This window comes from Symphalangus syndactylus, chromosome 20 (genome assembly GCF_028878055.3).
Source record: "Symphalangus syndactylus isolate Jambi chromosome 20, NHGRI_mSymSyn1-v2.1_pri, whole genome shotgun sequence".
NCBI lineage: Eukaryota > Metazoa > Chordata > Mammalia > Primates > Hylobatidae > Symphalangus > Symphalangus syndactylus.
In genome coordinates this window covers 25,583,928-25,605,651 of record NC_072442.2, presented here as the reverse complement: position 1 = coordinate 25,605,651, position 21,724 = coordinate 25,583,928, and the positions used below count along the sequence as shown (strand labels likewise).

At 46.2% G+C, this 21,724-nt stretch overlaps 1 protein-coding gene across 4 annotated transcripts in view; it reads left to right on the top strand.

The window, feature by feature from the left end:
* ACACA (acetyl-CoA carboxylase alpha) overlaps positions 1-19,240 on the top strand; it is a 275,744-nt gene extending 256,504 nt beyond the window's left edge. For all 4 annotated transcript variants that reach the window (XM_055257045.2, XM_055257046.2, XM_063628639.1 and 1 more), the window contains 4 exons: positions 6,290-6,444; positions 7,112-7,282; positions 15,207-15,343; positions 16,791-19,240. In XM_055257045.2, the coding sequence (XP_055113020.1) occupies positions 6,290-6,444; positions 7,112-7,282; positions 15,207-15,343; positions 16,791-16,914 (587 nt within the window). In that variant the 3' untranslated portion in view covers positions 16,915-19,240. The remainder of the gene's footprint in view (positions 1-6,289; positions 6,445-7,111; positions 7,283-15,206; positions 15,344-16,790) is intronic.
* The last annotated feature ends 2,484 nt before the right edge of the window (positions 19,241-21,724 follow it).

Below are 21,724 nucleotides of genomic sequence, written 5' to 3'. Positions count from 1 at the left end.
ATACTGTTAGCTCTTCTTATTTGATCAGTGATATTTCGTCTCTGTTTAACTCTTTAAAACTTTTAATTAGAAGTGTGCATTTTTAGGATTTCATGGGGACTTATTTTTTCAGAGACAAGGTCACCCTCTTTCACCTAAGCCAAACTTGTCCAACCGTGGCCTGCAGGCCACATGTGGCCCAACACAAATTTGTAAACTTTCTTAAAACATTACGAGATTTTTTTACAATTTTTTTTTCCAGCTCATTGGCTATCGTTAGTGTTAGTGTATTTTATGTGTGGCCCAAGATAATTCTTCTTCTTCCAGTGTGGCCCAAGGAAGCCAAAAGATTGGACACTCCTGACCTAGGCTGGAGTGCAGCAGCACGATCATAGTTCACCGCGGCTTGGACTCCTGGGCTCCAGCGATCCTCCTGCCTCAGCCACCAGAGTATCTCTGGGACTATAGGCATACTTCACCATGCCTGGCTAATTTTCGGGGGCATGCGGGAGGAAAGACAGGGTCTTGCTCTGTTGCCCAGGCTGGTATTGAACCCCTGGGCTCAAGCCATCCTCCCACATTGGCCTCCCAAAGTTCTGAGATTACAGGTGTGAGCTACTACACTTGGCATTGTGTGTGTGTGTGTGTGTGTGTGTGTGTGTGTGTGTGCGTGTGTGCTTGTTTGTAGAGACAGGGTCTTGCTTTGTTGTCCAGGCAGATCTTGAAATCCTGGCTTCAGGCAGTCCTCCCAACTTGCATAGGGACTTTTTATTTTGGATAGGAACGGATGGGAGCACCTACCTTTTTACTCCCGCTCAGCCATTTCCTAATGTAGAATTCTAGAAAAGAATGACTTTTCTCTCTGTAGCATATTCTTAAACACACTCACACACGTGTACACACCAACTTGCTTTCCTAAAAACCCCAAGGCCCTGCAATCTGGCTAGAAAAGAAAGAAAACCATTTCAAGATATTTAATTGTACAGGGAGCTTACAGCATTGATCGAGAGCTTAGCTTTTTACAATAGTCCAGTGAATAAGAAATGCTCCTGACAAACGATCAATGATAGGATAATCACTCTTTATCCCCCTCCTCATTCTTACCTTCTTTCTTTCAGGAGAACAGGGTTCAGAAGTCAAAAATCTTTATAGACGCCGCTTTTAAATTAAGCAGAAAATAGACATTGACATATTTGTTAATCTCCCCTAAATCATTACCGGGGCTGGCTGCTTTGCTGTACAAGGAGAGAGGGGCCCTTGGTGTGCAACACATGATATAACTGGCTTAACAGCAGCCTTTTATTTTTAGAAAATAAAATTTTAAAAATCTTTTTTCCCCTAAAACAAAGCACACAAATCCTTGACCTTCACATGGGCATTTAAAAACACATATATTCTCCACTTCAGTCTTTTCCTTGTTTTGATGCTTTTTTGAGGTGGGTCTTGAACCATAATCAGAGGCATTACTGAAGGAATCAAACAAGGCAGGCTTTGGAGGAATGCCCTGCCATCTTGCTAGTCTCAGGAGGGCCAGAGCATTATAGGCGTTTATTTTGTTATTCTTTCAAAGCTCTAGAATAGCTTGATTGAGAGGGCAAGACCTTTGTTAGCCCAGAAGCCAGCATCCTCCGTCCTTCCAACTTGATGAAGCCAAAGCCTGGTTTCTGAAACACTGTCCTCGGCCTGTAGCGCCTCCCTCTTCTGCAGCAGTGCTGAGCCTTGCTCTTAACTCCTTGCGAACAACAAACCAACTCTCCAGCTGGTTTCCCTGTAGTGGCCACTGCAGGATATCTGCTTGCCAGCCTTCAATACCATTTAATGTGGAAGAACACAGGCTTTGGAGAGAGCCAGACCCAAGTGTAAATCCTGACTTTCCCACTTAAGAGCTGGATGCAGCCAGGTGTGGTGGCTCATGCCTGTAATCCCAGCACTTTTGGAGGCCGAGGCAGGCAGATCACCTGAGGTCAGTTTGAGACCAGTCTGGCCAACATGGTAAAACCACATCTCTATGAAAAATTCAAAAATTAGCCGGGCTTGGTGACAGGCACCTGTAATCCGAGCTCCTCGGGAGTCTGAGACAGAAGAATTGCTTGAGTTCAGGAGGCAGAGGTTGCAGTGAGCCGAGAGGGCGCCACTGCACTCCAGCCTGGGCGACAGAGCGAGACTCCGTCTCAAAAAAAAAAAAAAAAAAAGGGCTGAATGCCATTGGGGAAGTCCCTTTACATTTCAGAGCTGTGGTTTTCTTACCTGTAAAATAGACAGCCTGGCGTAAAGTTGAGTTGTCCTAAGGATTAGAGATCATGTACCTGAAGCAACTGGGAAAGCACTCAGTAACGTTGAAGTATTCAGCTTGGCAGCAGTGTTACCAGCTGACCAGATGTAGGTGTGTAGATCTGAATTGTGCTTGGTGATTATGAGATATGTGATCCTGAAAGATTTGAGAGCAGTGCCTGGTACACAGTAAATGCTCAATAAATGGTGTGTTAGCTATGGTCCATGTATATGTGCATTCAGCCATGTCAGTGGTCTTGCCATCCCTTTGCTCCATGCAGGGCTGTGACTTTACCTATTGTATTAGTTCTTGAACTCACAGTAACAAGAGACGCAACTCTTAAATCTTAGGCCTGCCTAGGAAATTGCATCCGAATGGGAACTATTGGAGACATTGTCCTGGTCTTAGTTATGGAATTGGGACTAAGATAGAACCTTTATCAGCCAGGAGCCCACCATCATCACTTAGCCTCTCAGAAATTAAAGGGACATTACTACTGAAGCACGTGTCTTCTGCCCAAGTAAGCAAGAAGAGACAGCTAACAGTGTTCAAAAGCTTTGGGACCCAAACTGCTGCATTGAGTCTTGGCTCTGTCACTTGCTAGCTTTGTGACCTTGGTAAGTCACGTAAATTCTCAGTGCCTCAGTCTCCTCACCTGTAAAATGGGAATAATAAGAATACCAGTCTCCTAAGGTTGTTGTGATAATAAATTTACAGATATAAAGCACTTAGAATGGTGCCAAGTACCCTATACATATTAGCTTTGATTATTGGTTGTATGCATTGGATAGCCAGGAATAAGTTTTCTTTTCCAGCTTGCCTAATTTTTAAAACTTTTCAATTTCACAAAAAAGTTACAAGACTAATACAATGCTTTTTTCTCAAGTTCACCTACTGTTAATATCCCATTGCTTTATTATTTCTGCATATTCACATGTGTACATGTATTTATTCTCTCTTGCTCCATACACATATGCATTTTCTTTGAGCCATTTGAGAGTAATCTGTGGACCTCTTGCCTTTTTTTTTTTTTTTGAGACAGAGTCTCACTCAGTCACCCAGGCTGGAGTGCAGTGGTGCCATCTTAACTCACTGCAAACTCCTGTTCCCGGGTTCAAGCAATTCTCATGCCTCAGCCTCCTGAGTAGCTGGGATGGCAGGCATGTGCCACCATGCCTGGCTAATTTTTGTATTTTTAGTAGAGACAAGGTCTTGCCATGTTGGCCAGGCTGGTCTCAAACTCCTGGCCTCAAGTAACCCCCCTACCTCAGCCTCCCAAAGTGCTGGGATTACAGGTGTGAGCCACTCGCCTGGCCCTAATGCTTCTTTATTCATAAATATTAGTGTGTATTTCTAAGAACACAGACTTTCTCCTACATAACCACAATACATTTATCAAAATCAAGAACTGTAAACACTGATACTACTGTCTAATCCATGATTCATATTAAAATTTTACCAACTGTCTCAATGTCCTTTTTAGCTTTTTTTTTTTTTTTTTTTGAGGGGGCGGTCTGAGATCTGATCTAATGAGCACACATTGAAATTCGTTGTCAAGTATTTTTGGTCTCCTTTAATCTGGACTGATTCTTCGACCTTTCTTTGTTTTTCATGTTTTTCACATTTTTGAAGAGTGGGCCACTTTTTTGTAGCATGTTTCCTCAGTTTGGGTTTATGGTTAGATTCCGATTCTGCTTTTTGGGCAGGAATGTTGCAGAAGTCACGTTCTGTCCTTCTCAGGACATCATCAGGAGTCAGGGTATCAGTCTGTCCTATTGGTGATAATTTAATTACTTGTTTAAGGTGTTGTTCACTAGGTTAATCCACGATAAAGTTACATTTTCCCCTTTGTAATTAATAAGTGATTTGTAAGGAATATTTTAAGACTTTGTGAATATTCTGTTTCTTATCAAACTTTCACCCACTGGCTTTGACATCCATTGATGATTCTTGGCAGAGTAATTTACTGTGATGCTTGTAAAACGGTGATTTTTCTAATTCCATCATTTCCTCTACACTTACTGTTCTTCTGCTGGAAGAGAGAGTGTTCCCTTTCCCTTCTCCCTCATTTAATTACTTATATGAGGGTGAATTGGTAGATTCTAGTTTCATTCCACAAATATTCTGTCTGTTAATAAATATCATTATTTATTTTAGTGCTCATTGTCCCAGATTTGGCCAGTGGGAATACATTCAAAACTGGCTCCTGCATTTTTCTAGCATGTCTCAATCGTTTTTTGAGGGCTTCCTTGTTTTTTGTCACAATATACCCCAGGTTCATCTGATGTTTTCCCTACCTCATCCCTAGAATCAGCTATTTCTCCAGGGAATCTTGGTTTCTTTCTGTGGAGAAGGGAAAACATTTGCTTCCCTAACAAGGGTGTTCTGAGAATGTCTCATCTCCGAAGACACCAGCCAGCCCTCCATCCCTCAGCCCTCCTCCCATCAGCCCTCCATCCCTCATCCCTCCTCCCATCAGCCCTCCTGCCATCAGCCCTCCCGCCATCAGCCCTCCCACCATCAGCCCTCCTGCCATCAGCCCTCCCACCATCAGCCCTCCTGCCATCAGTCCTTCAGGCAGATCTACACTAGAATGCATGGGCCTTTGTATCATCCCTTAGCGTGGGGCCCGGTGCGTTCATGCTGTTCAGGTGTTTTGGAAGGAACACTGCTGAGGCGCCGGGGCCTAAAGCAGCAGATCAGTGGCACCTTCATCACAGTTTTAAAATGGTGATGAGCTTAAAAAAAGAGGTAGAGTTGGGCATCCAAAAAACTAATAAAAATGAAACTTAAGTACTATAGTTACATCCCTCCTCTGTTAACCTGTGTTTATGTATAATACTTACCGCTCAGTCAGCAGCCCAAGGCTGTTTATGGCATATGATTCATTGTGGTGTAAAAAACAAGGCCTGTTCCCAGACAGGCATGCTTGAAATAGACCTTCCTCTTCTGCATCCTATCACCTGTACTTATGTATTTATTTGTCAGCTTTGGTGACAAAGCACTTCAGGGTGTCCCTAACACCAGGGGCTGTCACCTATTGCTCTTTCAGCTAGACTTACTCCTCCTTACTAGGCAGGCAGCTAAATTTTCAGTATTGATTGCAGATCCCATTCTGAGAGTAATTAGGAAGAAAGGGACACCATACCAACACCTCTACTGGGACACTCTTGATTGGGGCAGGGGTCCCTTCTTGGTATAAGGGGTTCCAAACTCTTCTGTCTGTTGAGTCAGGGTACCGTGCACAGTGATCCAAATGAGGTTTGCCGACTGCCTTTCTCTTTTTACATCCTCCTTCTCCTTTAGCCCAAGAAGTAGAATGTCTTTGTCACTCTGGTCAGGGATCGGCTCTGGCAGTAGCAGCCCAGGCGGGAGAGCACAGGCTAACCCACCGAGCTGACACAAGACATGAGGATCTGGTTCTAATTAGATTGAGTTCTATTAATTAGAGGTTAAGCATATATAAACCTGAGATTAGAAGCCATGAAGTACTATGGCTTGTAACTTTAGGAGTTATTCAAGTCCTTGCCAAGTTTGGCAGATAACTCGCATGTACACAGGGAAACAGGAGCTACTAGTTTGTGCTTGGAGTTTAGGGGCGCTATCACCACATCCCACGTGTGGAATAGCCCAGCTGCTTTGATGCTGGTCAGCAGGGATGGGCATGGTGTCAGTGTACAAGTACTGGCCTCAGGGGAAGGAGGAGCCTGGGTGGTGTCAGCAATATGCTGCGGGCCTCTAGGTCGCTACTTGCACGTTCTCAGGGAGAGGGATGGGAGAGGGGCTGCTATCTGCCTTCACACTTGTGACTGCCACAGGGAAAAAAGGGCATGTGGGCTTCCTGTGGCAAGGTAAAGACAGGTCTGGCATCTTGTAGGGCCCTGTTAATTAGCAAAGAGCAGAGAAGACAACGGAGAGCCAGGCCACAGAGGGAAGAGGGGGCAGGCTGATGTTGAGCTTCCCGTGATTGTGGCTGCTTTTGTGCAGAGAGATTCCTCATCATTACAGAGTGTGACGGGCATGTTTATCTAATTGCAGGGACCCCAGAGCTAAGCACGGCTGAGCGGAAGGAGTTGGAGAACAAGTTGAAGGAGCGGGAGGAATTCCTAATTCCCATTTACCATCAGGTAGCCGTGCAGTTTGCTGACTTGCACGACACACCAGGCCGGATGCAGGAGAAGGGTGTTATTAGCGTAAGTACAAGAAGTGCCACTTCTTGTCAGAGGCCCACATGTGGGCAAGTGTGTGTGTGTGTTGCACACAGGCTCACAAGCAGGGAGCTATGAGGGCCAAATTAAAACAACTTCTGCAGATCAAAACATTTTCAATATTTTTTAGATTTTCGCTTTTTCTGTAACTGTTGTCATCCTAAAACAATGTATAATTTAGGTTTCCATTAATTCCTCAGGAGGCAAGCTGCATTTTACTGGCGGGAAACTGAGTCACACGTGACTTCATTGGTGACGGGTCCTCAGGATGTGGGTTACTATAGGGTCAAGGCTCCCGCAGCAGCTAATTCATAATTGATCTGCAAGTTGTTTGATCCATCTTCTCAGAACCAATTTATCCTTGTCTGGTTATCGGGGAATTCACAGCCTCTTCCCCAGAACATCTCAGCCATGTGTGGGATCAGCATTAGCCAGGCCCATGGCTGTGCACTGTGCTGCAGACAGCAGGGCCTGTGGGCTGCATTTCTGCCCTGGGGGACATCTGGAAGTGCTAGGAGTTTACAGCCAGCTCTTGGGTCTGTGAAGGGCTTGCCTGGAGAATCAGTTTTTATGCCTGTGGGTTTCCCTCCAGACAGAGCATTAAGCAGGAATTAGGACCGGGCTGACTAAGCTTATTCTTCTCTGCATGTAGGATATCCTGGATTGGAAAACATCCCGTACCTTCTTCTACTGGCGGCTGAGGCGTCTTCTGCTGGAGGACCTGGTCAAGAAGAAAATCCACAATGCCAACCCTGAGCTGACTGACGGCCAGATTCAAGCCATGTTAAGGCGCTGGTTTGTGGAAGTGGAAGGAACAGTGAAGGTAGGTGGGACACTCAAAGAGAAGCCTTTTCGCTAAGTTCCTCACACCACCTGAGGGCTGCAAGGCTCGCCAGCAAAGAGTCCACAGGCCTCTAAGGGCAGGAGTGGAAGGGAAACATAGAGAGCCAAGCTGTTTCCTCCCCCAGCTACTCCCCCTAACGTGTCATGTCACGATATCTTGTTAGAAGAGGTAGTAGGGCATATGTTGCAGCTTATGCAATCATTCAGCAGACCTTTTTGAACACTTACTGTGTACTAGACACTGCATTTGCTTCTGGGGGCATGGCAGTGAAAGAGACAAATGTTGTTCCTATCCACATAGAGCTCACCATCTAGAGCAGGAAACAGATAAAGAGGTCATGCACAACAGTGGGGCCCATGTTAAACACAGCAAAGGGCACAGTCGGACCCTCTCTGGGAAGGATGGGGGAGAGTCTAAGAAGCCTTGTGGAGTAAGTGGTGTCTCAACAGAGGCTGGAAAACAAAGCAGAAATGAACCAGAGGAAAAGGCTGGATTTGGGGGTGGTCAGGGCTTAGGAGGAATGTTCCTGCAGAAGGAACAGCATCATCCTAAGCCATGAGAGAGTAAGAGTAACATGCATCAAAGGAACATCCTGCAACTGTTTCAGGGCAGCTCAGAGACTGGGTGCCTGGTAGGAAGAAGGGGCAGGGGCATGATCACACAAGGCCATGTAAGCTGTCAAGGAGTTTGGACTTTGTCCTGAGGCCTGTGGGAAACCACTCAGGTATTTTAAGCAGTGGAGTGACATGCTCTGATTTCTATTTTAGAAAGACCACTCAGGGGGCTGTGTGGAGGAGGGAATTGGAGTGGCTAAGAGCAGAAGCCTAACAGGATATGATCGGCAGGAGATGCCATGACTACAACTAAAGAGCTGCCTACTTCCAGTCAGAGATGGAAGGAAGTATCCACCCTTATGCGGGGAAAGGGATCTATGAAGCTGGCATTTTCTTGGGGTGATCTCACAGAGAGGGCTCGTGACCTAGAGCAGTAACCCTACTGAGATGGTGTCCCTGGTGCTCTAGCCTCAGTGTGGGGGATGGGGTGGGTCTCAAGCCAGGATGACCTAGCAAGGGCACCAGCATTTGCCCCTGGAATAGTGGGCTGCATAAGACACTCCATGGGAGAGGATGGGAAGAAAAAGCTGGAACTTTTATTTCTGTTTATTTTTACTAACAAAAAGAAATTAACCTTTATTAGTAATTAATGTATGGATTAATCATTTACATCATATATGCATTTTATCAGAATATTGGTAGTATGTGCTCAAAATATATTTGTCTGTCTTTCTCGTTGCTATGTGATCACAAACGTTTGGTGACTACCAGGTTAGAGTATTGATGGAGGGCTGGGTGGCTGGTGGTGGCTTGAAGGGTCCTGGCCCACTAAGAGGGGCACTCTGGCCTCTGCCTAGAAAGTGTTGCCTGAAGCCTCTGCTAATCGTTCTCAAGGAGGAACTCCAAGATTTGTTGTCAATTTTAAAGCCAGTGAATTGGGGTGCTTCTAGGATTCACCGTTGTATTAAGTCTGCCCATTTTTTTATGACCGAAAAGCTTCTTTGGATAAATATTTCAAATGTGCAGTTGGGGAGCACAGCCTTCTCCGACATTTGGTTCAGGTTAAGGTCAGTCTGTGGCATCATAATTGAGTGAGACAGTTTTGTCAGTGGCTACTGGCAGCTTCTAGTGGAAGTTGGCATTGAAAGTCACGCAAGTGTAAAATAAGAGGTTGTTCTCCAGTTAAGAGTGGCCGGCTAGGTAAATGGAGTGTGTGTGTATGTATGTGGCCAGGAGAGGCCTGCACTGCCTCCCTACCACATTAGTCACTAATGGACGTGTCCAGCCTCAGTAGGTACAAGGATGAGGAGAAGGAATAGTTTCCCCCCAAGCATGAAGCAAGTAGATAGGCCCTTCAGCTTTTCCCTAGCATCCTGCTCCCAAGCGGACAGAGCGTCTGAAGAAATAGGTCACTGCCGTCTTTTATCAATGGAGAGAACAGTTGACCACGTGTGTACAAGCTCCTGGCTGGAATTGAAGCACAGAAGAGAACCCCAACCCCATAGCTCAGGAAGAGGCTGCCTAGGCACTGGGAGCCAACTATGCTGAGCATTGAGACTATTTCCCTTGTGCCCACCTACAAAAGGCAGCATTCTCCTGAGTTCTCTGAGAGGAATGCCAAGGACTGAACGTGAGGATGGGTAATCCTATTATGTCAGGGCATGTGGCTTTGAAACCTCCTTCCATATTCTGCAGGCTCAGCAGGACCTAGTTTAGTGTGGGGTGGGTGATAAAATCTGCAGCGCCCTCGAGAGAAGAAAGGGTTGCAGTGTTCAAAAGCCATCTGTGTGCCTCCGAAGGAGTGATACACAATCTGCTTGCTGTTTGGAAATGGTTTTTTTTTTTGGAGGGGGTTCTTCAAAGAACGATAGATACCGTGTGTTGTGTTTCTCAAGTGCAAAGACTGGCTGAGTCTAGACCCTGGCTTTGCACCAGAAAGTGACCCTCTAATCCTTATTGTGGTTGGTTACTGGTAAGAAAAGACATTTCATGATAGGCATCTATTAGCCATGCTGTGTGTTCTTTTTGTTCCCAGAGAATTTGTTTTCTTAATCCTGAAAACAGAGATTCTGGGACAGAAAATTGAAGACATGGTGATGTTATATAACTGAGCACTATAATTCTTTTGTTTCCCTTAGAGATATCTGTTACCATGAGTTATGGGAGTCTATTTGAATCCACTGGGACGATCCTACTGTAGGAAATAGTAGGATTTATGGTTCATAGTTTCACTGCAGGCAGAAGCAAAGCATCACTACAGCTCCTTGACGAAAATAACAAGAACAGTAGTTTAAATTGGGTCATAAGAACATGGCACACATTTGTATCCTGGGCATGGTTTCTCACTTGATTCTTAGATCCAAAATTTGAAGTATGTGGTTTTTCAAACAGGCTGATTTATTTTTTCCCAAACCCCAATAGTAGAAATTGAAATTAGGACTCTGCATGGAACAATGAGAATGTGGGTTTTGAAATCTCATAAACTTTGGGATCCCAGCTTTGTCATTTACTGGCATGGGCATATTATTTAAGCCTCCATTCCCTCATCTGTAAAATGGGGGTGGTGTTTATGTCATGGGGTTCAGTGAGTTTTAAATAACATGAGTAAAGTATAGAGCATAAGTCAGATGTGGTGGCTCACGCCTGTAATCCCAGTGCTTTGGCAAGCTGAAGTGGGAGGATCACTTGAGGCCAGGAGTTTGAGACCAGCCTGGATAACAAAGCAAGACTCTGTCTTCACAAAAAATTTTAAAATTTGCTCAGTGTCGTGGCACACACATGTAGTCCTAGCTCCTCAGGGGGCTGAGGCAGGAGCATCACTTGGGCCAAGGAATTTGAGGTTATAGTGAGCTATGATGGCATCACTGCACCCCAGCCTGGGCAACAGAGTGAGACCCTGTCTCCAAAAAGAAAAAGTATGGAACACAATATCTGGCTCAGTAGACATTCAATTATGCTAGTTTCCCTTCCTTCCTCCATGTTAGAAGGTAAAAAAATAATAGCAACATAGACCAAGTCAAAAATGTACAGCTGATTGACCTCGGCGGAAAGGGGGCTGACTCCTGAGCACAGTGGGTGCTCAGACGCTCTTTGGTTTGGCATGCTCTCATGTTCCCACAGCCTGATGCCATGGTGCATTCTTATTGTTCACACAGCTACCCACTCGCTCTTATTCTGGATTTCCAAGTGAAATGAATGCTCAACGGAGGCCCCTGTGAGGATCACAGAGGGAAAAGCACTATTGATAGGGTCACTTATTTCCACTGACCTCAAAACCTGGCCTCAGGCTGCTGATGAATAAGTCTCATACACCAAACGTCTCACACAGGGCCAGGCAGGGAGGAGGTAAGGTAGAACCTGGAAAGCATTGCTTGGCCCTGCTATGGGCCTGGAGCTGAGATGGGATTGGCTCACAGGAGCTTGGTTCACAGGGGTCTGATGGCCACCCGAGCCCACATGTCCTTTGGCTATTGTACTCTAAAGCTTCTGGAAAAAAAAATCACATCCTTTCTTGGGCTTCTGTTGGATAGGGCTTAGCCTTGTAAGTGCAGGTGTAGTGAAAATGTCTTTCCAAAATACGAGTGTACCTTGGGATGTGTATGCCATCCCTACACCCATCAGGCTGTGTGTTTCCCAGAAGTCTAGAAGGTCAGAAATGGGAGGAGCCTCCCTAGCTGGAGGTGTCTCCAAGCAGCTCCCAAGGTGAGTTATTAGTAGGGTATAGTAATCAGGGCTCACATCCATCAGGTTGTGCCCTGGTCACTCCCTGGCCCTGCTGAACCATTGTCTAAGGAGGACTTAACAGCTATCCAATATGTTAGAAATGAAACTTTCCAAACAGGTCATTTAGATGTTGTGAGATAGACTAATTACTACATAAAATTAGTGAGGCTGACTAGTGCCTGAGATACTTATCCGCTGATGCAGAGAGAAAGTGTCTGTTGAACATTCATTTTAGGACAGGCCACTGTTGTGATGTAAAATGATTGATATCTTACTGGTAAAATGTTCTGATACAGATGGATATGCAGACAGGTGGCATACGGGCCCAGGCCTGTCATGATGTCAGCAGCCTAGCATATCACACTTGTTTAAAGTCCACGCTGGAATACTAGGAATGACTGGCCACATTTCCTTTCCTTTTTTTTTTTTTTTTTTTTTGGTCTCACTCTGTTGCCCAGGCTGCTGGAGTAGGTATGATGACTCACTTTCAGCCTCAACCTCCTGGGCTCAGGTGATCCTCCCCTCCCACCTCAGCCTCCCAAGTAGCTGGCACTATAGGCACACACCACCCCACCTGGCTGATGTTTTTGTAGAGATAGATAGGGTTTTACCATGTTGCCCAGGCTGGTCAGAAACTCCTGGACTCCAGCAATTCCCTGCCTCAGCCTCCCAAGTTGCTGGGATAACAGGCGTGAGCCACTGTGCCAGGCCCATTTGCATAATTTTAAGGAGGGAAATAATAATGGCTTCTTCCTGGGAATAAGGTTGGCCTATCCTTCTGGATGACTGGAATTGAGTCTTCCAACTGTTCTAAGAGAGCAAACAAGAAACTGTAGGCTCTGTCTGGGCACAGTGGCGCACGCCTATAATCCCAGCACTTTGGGAGGCCAAGGCAGGGGAACTGCTTGAGCCCAGGAGTTCAAGACCAGCCTGGGCAACATAACGAGACCCTGTTTCTACCAAAAAAAGTTTTGCCAGGCATGGTGGGGCATGCCTGTAATCCTAGCTATTCAGGATGCTGATGCAAGAGAATCACATGAGCCCAGGAGTTTCGGGCTGCAATGAGCCGTGATCATGCCACTGTACTCCAGCCCAGGCAACAGGAGGAGACCCTGTCTGGGGGAAGAAAAACAAAAAAACTGTAAACTCTATAACCCATTGGAAGGGAGCTTGCTTTTCCCAGGTGGAGCAAATTAGCCCACAACAATATAGTAACGCTCCCAGGTCTGTTGAGAAAAACCAGTGGCACTATGCTTACATAAGTTTGTTATTTTTGCTAAACATGCAGTTGATTAGAACTTGAGACCCCTTTCCTTCATGTACTCTAGGCTATAATCCACTGGGGTTTGGCGTGGTCATTGTCATCCAGTTGTACTTTGCGTAAACAGCAGATCTTTTTATAGGGCCCATATTTTCAAGCAACTGTAAAACTTGGAATGCGTTGCCCTAATCCTGTCTAGGAACTTTTCGAAATGTTTAATTTAAACACCTAGCATACTCTGGCTGCAGGAGGGGAAGGCAGAAGAGTTTTCTCTAGAGGGTAGCTGGCTTTCCAGTGTAGTGTCTGAGCATCATTGGAAGCAGGCATCTTGTTAGCTAATACATTACACCAATCAAGGAGAGTTATCTTAAGCCACAATTAATCTGCTCCCTGGCATATGTTGATAGGAAAGCATCATGCTGTTTCTTAATTAAAAGCAAACGGATTAAAAATGATTAATAAGAGTATTAAATATTCTCCTAAACTAAAGGCTTTGGGATTCTTGGGTAAATCTAAAAATCTTGGGTTTTTTTTTTTTCCATTCTGAAATCCAAGAAGCATGTATTATTTTATTTTTCCTCCCCTCCACCCCAGTCTTCATAAGTAGGGGTATGTGTAGAAGCCCTGAAACCATGGAGCAGAAGAGTAAATTGCCAATGATGGAAATGGAAATGTTGAAATTTAGGTGGCGACGTTTAGGAGTCCAGGGGGACCCATCCATATGTGGGGCGTGCAGCAAGCTGGGTCACAAGAGTGAGTTAAAACCATGTTATGGGAAAAGCAGTGCTACCTTCTCCCTGGTGGATAGGGGCTGATGTGACACTTCCTTTCCTTAGGCGCAAAACACTTTCTCAAGGCAGTTTGGCCTTGAGAGATGCTGGGAGTCCTAACCCAGGCACAGAGAGAAGAGGCTCACTCAGGTTTGCACTGACGGGGCCACACACCCCAGCTGAAGAATTGCTGATCTGCTTATCAGTGATTAGAAACAGAACTGGGCACATTTGAGTCAGAAAAAGAAATGGACAAAGAACTAAAAGAGACATACTGCTGATCCTTAGTCCCTGGAAGCCTTCATCTTTCCAATGTAAAGAACTTACTTTTTAGAAACAGATGTCGATGAAATGACATACATTAAATAACCAGTCACAACTAAGTCGGCAGCTAAGTTAGAGACAGGAAATGAGAGTCTGAAAAGAAACCATTATATTTGAAGGCACGAGATAGTTAGAAAATAGCCTAGTGCTCAGTTTTGGACTGCTTAAGGCCTCTTGTGATGAAAACATTTCCTCTGCAGCCCAGTAGTCACAGCTGTGGCTTTGGTGACCTTGCTTGTATACAGGCTTCCTGTAGCCACGTCTCAAACCTCAAAGCCTCAGAGTCCCTAATGCACCCACCTATTAAATTACAGCACCAAACTCATTGTCATTCTGACTTTGACTTCGTTAGTGATAACAGAGAAGGATAGCGCACCTTTAAATGATGAGCTTTGTGTTTAATTACCCAAACAAAATGACATAAATATGAATGAGCCCTAATTGTGGTACTTGGTTTTCCGGAAACCATTAACAAAACGATTCCTAAATAATGATTTGTAAAGAAAATGAGAGGAGAAAAGAGCAAGGAGAAGGCTATTAGGCTTCTAACACACTCCTGAATTATTATGTAGTCAACCACCTAGGAAATACTCAGCTAAATGATCTTGAAAAGGAGGTGAGAGGTGGTTTGTTGAGACTTTCAGGGTTATGGACGTCTTGATCCTTTTGAATACTCTCGTAGGTAATAAAATGGGGCTTAGGTTTCTGACCTGGTGGCTGTACCCTGGCAACAAGACTTCCCTCCCATCAGTTCCCCGTCCGTGCCTCATCAAAAGACAGTGAGCTCTATTTCAGGACTGCCAGGCCTCACTGGTTCTAGAGACTTATACTTTAGGCATTGTGTCTCAGCTCCTCTGAAAGCAAAACACCAAATAAACAGCCTCGCCTTCTCAATCACACTTTTACTAAGTAATTTGGGCTTTTAACTGGTTCTCTCAAATGTGTCAGGTTACTGAATTCTCTTAGCCTTTGTCAAATAAATAGGTAGGTCCCTAGAGTCTGACAGGACAGAGTCAGGGTATGAGCACCAGAGTGCTCGGGAGAGCCCCATGGAGACTTCAGGTGTACACCTGTGTCCATGAAGGAAGAGAAGGAGAAGGGGCGCAGCTCCTGCCTCGAGGCCTACTTCCTCCTCCTGCACGATGCCGACAGTGAAGGAGAATCGTGGACACGGAGCACGCTTTCGGAGTAAGCACTCCAGATCCTGAACAGTCAGGGTGTCCCGGCCTGGCCTGACCCCTGGTGTTTGACCAAGAGTCATCTGTTTGCAGGCCTATGTTTGGGACAATAATAAGGATCTGGCGGAGTGGCTAGAGAAACAGCTGACAGAGGAGGATGGTGTTCACTCGGTAATAGAGGAAAACATCAAATGCATCAGCAGAGACTACGTCCTCAAGCAAATCCGCAGGTGAGACCAATGTGGGGAACTCCACTAGAGGAGGGCTAATTTCTTTGGAATAAAAAGTTTCCAAACAAATCATGAGATGATCGCAGAAACCTTGCGATCTCTGCAGTCTCTTGCTGTTTGAGACAGCTGTAGTTGACCCACAGGTACAGATATGGCCTGAAGCCCAATTCTTTTTCAGCTACTGCTCCCCAGGGGCACTTAGTAATCTCAGCTAGATGAGGGCTTAGTTCACTGTGCCCACCTCTTAGCTCTGAATGCTGATACTCAAACCGGATGAACGACTCTGGGAGGAAAGCTGATTGTGTGTCTGGTGGTCTCCTGGGAAACCACCTCCTCACCTCCTCCAGCCAAGAGTTAGCTGTATTCTTCTAGAGGCTTCCGTCTCCTCCATAGGATCGGTGGTATTTTTATAAAACTTTATTTGGAAACATTTCACTTACAGAAAAGTTATAAAATTAAAAACAGTACAGAGAACACCCCTATATATAATATCTTACTCCGATTTACCTGTTACATTTTCTCCCCCTGGCTTTATCACTTATGAGTCTGCCTGCCCTCCCATATGTGTATACATTTTTCCTCTTTCTGAACTACTTAAGGGTGTTACATATATCATGGCCTTTACCCCCAAATATTTCAGTGTGCATTTGCTGAGAATATAACCATCATAAAATGATCCACTGTTGTAAATTTAACATTGATTAAAAACTTTTATCTGATATCTACCATCTGTAGAACATTGCTCATTTTGAGTTTGTCTGATGTCTCCCCATGATGAGATGCAGGTGAGGCGCTCTGGCCAGAACCTTCACAGGGCACCACATCTGGGGGCACATGCTGTTTATCTGCTCCTCCTCGTGTTAATTTCATCCCCTGGTCAAGATGTTGCTCCATTTCTCTACCGTATAATTACTGATTTTCCCCCCCTTGCACCCAATAAGTAGTCTGTGGGAAGACATTTTAAGGCCATGCAAGTATCTTGCTTTCATCAAAATTTCCCTCTGGTGCAGTCTTTACAATGAGCTTGCAAAATGATAACTTTCCAACTCCAGCACGCCCTCCACAATTACCAGTCACCACTCAGTCCTCACCCCTGCCGATTCGTTTATATATTCATTATTGGTATAGACTCATGAAGTTCTATTTTTTACTGATTTATAATTCATTAATTACTGGGCTTCTTTTGATGCCCCAATTGCTGTCTTTGTGACATGCCCCCATTGTTTTTGTTTTGGGTTTAATTCCTTTTTCAACATAGCAAAATGTTTTGAGTTCGTCTTGCACTACCTTGGCTGGATGTTTGTAATATAGGGAAACAAATAAGGTGAGGCGTGACTAAAATGTCTGCAGTGGACGGTGCACGCATGTTTATTGGGCAGTTCTTTAGCTGTCTGATCTAGACACTTCTGCCTCTCTTTTCTTCACCATTTTCAATCTTCCTTTCCAGCTTGGTCCAGGCCAATCCAGAGGTTGCCATGGATTCCATCATCCATATGACCCAGCATATATCACCCACTCAGCGAGCAGAAGTCGTACGGATCCTCTCCACGATGGATTCCCCTTCCACGTAGGAAGAGCTTCCTGCCTGTCCCTGCCCTGTCTGTGGAGAAAAGGACTAGAGCTGCCTTTTACAACTGCAACCACTGTAATGAGAAGGCACAGGAGACCCAGCACTGGAGTCAAAGTGGCATTTTACTTCCTCTCAATTGTTTCAGGTTATGCATGACATCCTGGGATGTAAGATCACAGAATCCCCTCCAGCCCACCAGTCACATCTACCCCATTCAGTATTTATTACCCTGGCCAGGCCTAGTCCTCCACTCCCTGCACAGCACTGAGAAGGCAATGAAAGGTACAAACATGTACCATGAGGTCTTACTACCCAAAGCAGGGCTGCCCCTCCTGTCCTGACAGCCCCTTGGCCCCCCAGCATGGGGAAGTGTGAGGAGTTGCCAGGCAGTGAGCAGCCCCCCTCACCCCTGGCCCCATGAGCCGCAGCCACAGGCAGCAGAGGAGGGCTAAGGAGAGGAGGAAGCCTCAAGTCCATTGTTTATTACCCCGACTCTTAGCCCAGCACACAGTAGGCACTGGAGAGGAATGATTCCCAGTTTAACCACACTGTGGTACCTTTTATGAAGAAAAATTGAGCATAAAATCTACTATAAGCTCCATAGGAACTCAAAGATGAGGGCAAAACTGTGAGACAAGAAGCAGAGAAAGAAAATAGACCCAGTTATTCTTGATTTAGGGGACCTCAACCTTGGGTTCAGTCTCTGAGGACAAAGGGAAAGGTAGTTGGCCTGCCTCTCGCCTGCACGTCACTGCTGGACTAGCTGTCGCATGTGGCTGGGAGCTGCAAGGCCAGTGCCTGAGGGGCCCCAGCAGTTCCACAGGCGGTGAAGCCTGAGTTGGCAGAGGAGGAGCCAGAAAACTGCCCTTTCTGCACTGGTGGAAACTAGGTATTTATGCCATGTAGAGAGCCAGCGAGATAGTCTGTTTTGAGGACTTGGAAAGTTGTTCCTATGAAGCCTGGAGCTTGGATGGTTTTGAGAGGTTAATGGCGTCTCCACAGTCAGTCACTCTTCCCTAGTTCCAGGATTACTGTCCTAGCAGCTAACAGTTCTACTCTCTTCCCCAGAATGTAGACAGGCAGCAGATGTAGCAGGTCTCCCCACAGCTCTGAAAGGACCCTGGTGACAGCTACGCCCTCAGCACCAGGAGCTGGCCTTCCCAGTGAGGGAGGCTTCCAGGAAACACAGAATCCACATGACCTTAAGATTATTTACAGCTCAGTCATGGCGCCGCTGTCCTCCAGGCTTACTGGCCCCTCCTGACTGGCATCAGGGGCTTCCTCAGGTGGTGGAGAGAGTTTACTTTCAACAACTAGTTTATTCAAGAAAAGAACTTACTGATTCCCCTGTACCTAAAGCAAGAGTGGCAGGTGATCAGGGCTGGTGTAGCATCCAGTTCCTTTAGTGCAGCTAATTACATTTGTCACTGATGACCAAGGAGGAAATCACTAAGACGTTTGAGAAGCAGTGGTATGAACGCTCTTGGACAAGCTACAGTTCTGAGCCTTAACCCTGTAGTTTGCACACAAGAACGAGCTCCACCTCCCCTTCTTCAGGAGGAATCTGGGCGGATGGATTGGCTGGACTTGACTTGTCAATGGTTCTGGGTTGCAGGTGGGCATTGTATGGCTGGGTATGGAGCAGACAGCCCCCAGGAGTCAGAGCCTCAGCCCGGCTGCCCTGGTGGAAGGTGTGGGTGTTCAGCACCTTCAGAGAAGGGCATAAAGCGGTGGGGGACAATTCTCAGTCCAGGAAAATGCATTGACCATTGCTGGGTATTTGCTTACCTAGTAAGAATTGGATTCATTTTTGACCAGATTATTCTTCTATGCTTTTTTGTAATAAATCAAATCCCACATATCTACAAGTGGCATGAAGTCCTGCACCCCCCAGGAGGCCTGTCCAGGCATCTCTTCAGAGGCAGGGTGGGTTACACTCATTTACCTCCCCTCTTCCCACCAAATGATGACACAAACGAGTACGTTTCCTCTCTAGAACCCTGTAATCCCTCCTCCTCCATCCCCAGAGCTCCTCACCGTAGGTCTTATCCTGGACAAGGATTTTTCAAGTCGGAGGCACAGAACATGAGCAATCTGACATTCCTACAGCCCCTCACACATGCAAGGCTACTAAGGCAGGAGGAGTATAAATGATGGATATTGACCAAGACCTGCTTGGACGGAGACTGCCATATTATCTGTTCTCTTCGTTCACAAAACAGCCTTCACTTGTCTCAGAATTTGATGGACACATACCGTGATGAGCAGGAGCTTCAGATGCACTCTTTACACATTTTGTTGAAATAAACCTCTACATTTGTAGAAGAGTTACAGTTTGTCATTTCACTCCATGCCCAGGCACCTCATCTCTTGTTCTGCTTTCAGCAGGGGCTCAGTGTGGGGCAAGCCCCTCCATGGCCCTGTAACACCTAAAGCCCTTTGTCTCCCGAACGTACATAAAGATGATGGGTAGGCAGTAAAAAGCTGGCCTTGGCCAGCCCTGTCTTATTGGCTGAATCAAGGTCAAATTCTGAAAGGCTACAAATGCTCGGGAACCCCATGGCAGAGAGTCAGTTTTTTAGTTTCTGTTGAGTTTTTCAGGATGGGAAACTTCTTCCTGCTGAGAGCTGGATGGGAGTCCTGGCAGGAATGTCCCCTCCAAAAGAGAATGTCTTTAGAGCAGGGACAAGAAAGACCGCAGCTGTTTAGTGAGGATAACAGCTCCAAGCCTTTGAAGCCCAGAGCCCACTGTCCTTCTCAGCATACAGGAAGTTGAGAGTGCTCTGATAACTCAGTGTAAACACTGGGGCCGCATGGCCCTTGTTAGAGATTTTAGAGGAAGGTTTTAGATTTTCTTTAGCTATTCATGGATTTTTAACTCTGGGCACCAAAAGGCACTCGGGGCAGGAAGCTCATGATTGCGTGCCTTCAAGCCTCTGCCTCAGTTTCTCTCTCTAAAAAAGCTTTCTATGGGCTGGGCATGGTAGCTCACCCCTATAATCCTAGCACTTTGGGAGGCTGAGGTGGGTGTATCATGAGATCAGGAGATTGAGGCCATCCTGGCTAACACGGTGAAACCCCCTAAAAATATATAAAAAATTAGGTGGGAGCAGTGGCACACACCTGTAGTCCCAGCTACTCAGGAGGCTGAGGCAGGAGAATGGCACGAACTTGGGAGGTGGAGGCTGCAGTGAGCTGAGATCACACCACTGCACTCCAGCCTGGTGACAGAGCAAGACTCCGTCTCAAAAAAAAAAAAAAAAAAAAAAAGCTTTCTGTGAATCCCTGTAATTAAGGCAGGAATAAGCACCAATTCCTGAATGTCTGCAAAGATACAGGTTACAGGAGGCAAATCCCTGCCCTTTGCTGATTATTAAACTCAATGTTGTATCTGTCTCTCTCTTTGGGATATATTGCAAAGCAAAGGGTTGCTTTTTCTAAAATGAAATAGAGTGTTAAGAAAATATCAATTTGATTCACCCTGAGCCAGATGTTCCAGAAAGGGGAGTCAGAAGGGAGATACAGGATAAAGGATCCAGGGGGAAGATTGCTACTGTTTGCCTCCCACTGCTGCTCTTCATGGGCAAGGAAGCCCGGTCTGCGTGGCGGCCTGGGCCTCTTCCTTCTTCCCTCCTCCCTAAGCAGGCAGCTGAAGACAGGCCGCAGGTGTAAGCGCTCAGCCAGCACCTGTTGGTGGTTCTGAGGCGGGATTCTGCTGCTGCCTCCGGGAGCTTGCCCGATACAGTTTCTTCTGCTGGGGCGCTACACTTCCTTCACTCCTCTTTTCAACAAAAGTAAGTAAGTCCCCATTGGTCTTACTTTGGGGTAGTAAGGAAAAGACTGCACAGTGAGGGTTCTAGGATCCAGACCTAGGCCCACCTCTCTTTCCCCGGCGGAACAATAACACAGTGATGAACGCAAATGCCTAAGGACCATGGGGAGGACTGTTCACCCCTAGTACACAGGGCTCGGTGCCGGGCAGCAGGGAAAGGCCTGTAGAGAGGCACTGAGCTGAAAGACAAACCTTCCTTCAAACCACTGGCTCCTCAGGCCCTGGGTACAAGAAGGGTAACACCTGGGCGTGCCCAGTTCCACCTGGTGAGGCAGAAAGCACCATGGGCCAGAGGGAGTGGTATGGACAAATGAAGCTTATTGGCAGAGAGAGGCTACCAGCTGTGGCAGGGTGGAAGCCAGGGCATTCCAGGCCAGGGCACTGGGATTTACAAAGTTATCTGGGGGGCACTGGGAAGGTTGAAGGGGAGTAGAGCAGTCACTTGGGAGAGTAATAGATAATGAACTCCCAAAAAACAAGTCGGCACCAGATATAAAGATCCTTAAATGCCAGGCCAAGGAGCAAGGGTTTGTCCTTTGGTGGTTTATGGACACGGGAAGGCTGTGTATAAAGCTTTCAAATGCAGCCAATTGAATGAAAAGAGCACAGTCTTGAGTGCCAAGAAAACTGGGTCCAAGCTCAGCTTGATCGTGTGCAGTCCCCATGCTGGAGGGACACCCAGGATAGTATGCCCGGGCCACCCACAGGAGTGAGGAACGATTGGCTATTTCCAGTGCTCTAGGAATCCTGCTGTGCCTCAGGCGGCAGTCTTCCCATGCTGTTGTCTTTGTGTTGATTGGAGTTTTACCCAGGAAGTGCAGTCCTGGTCACCTCCTGCTGGCCAGTGGCTCTAATGGGTGTTGATAATAAGTGATGGGGGTAGGACATCTTTAGAAATGCAGTATCTTGGTAATAAGCAACATCTTCCAAAGCATGGGGTTTCCTGTGGTTGGCAAACGGCAGAATGATAACGGAGCCT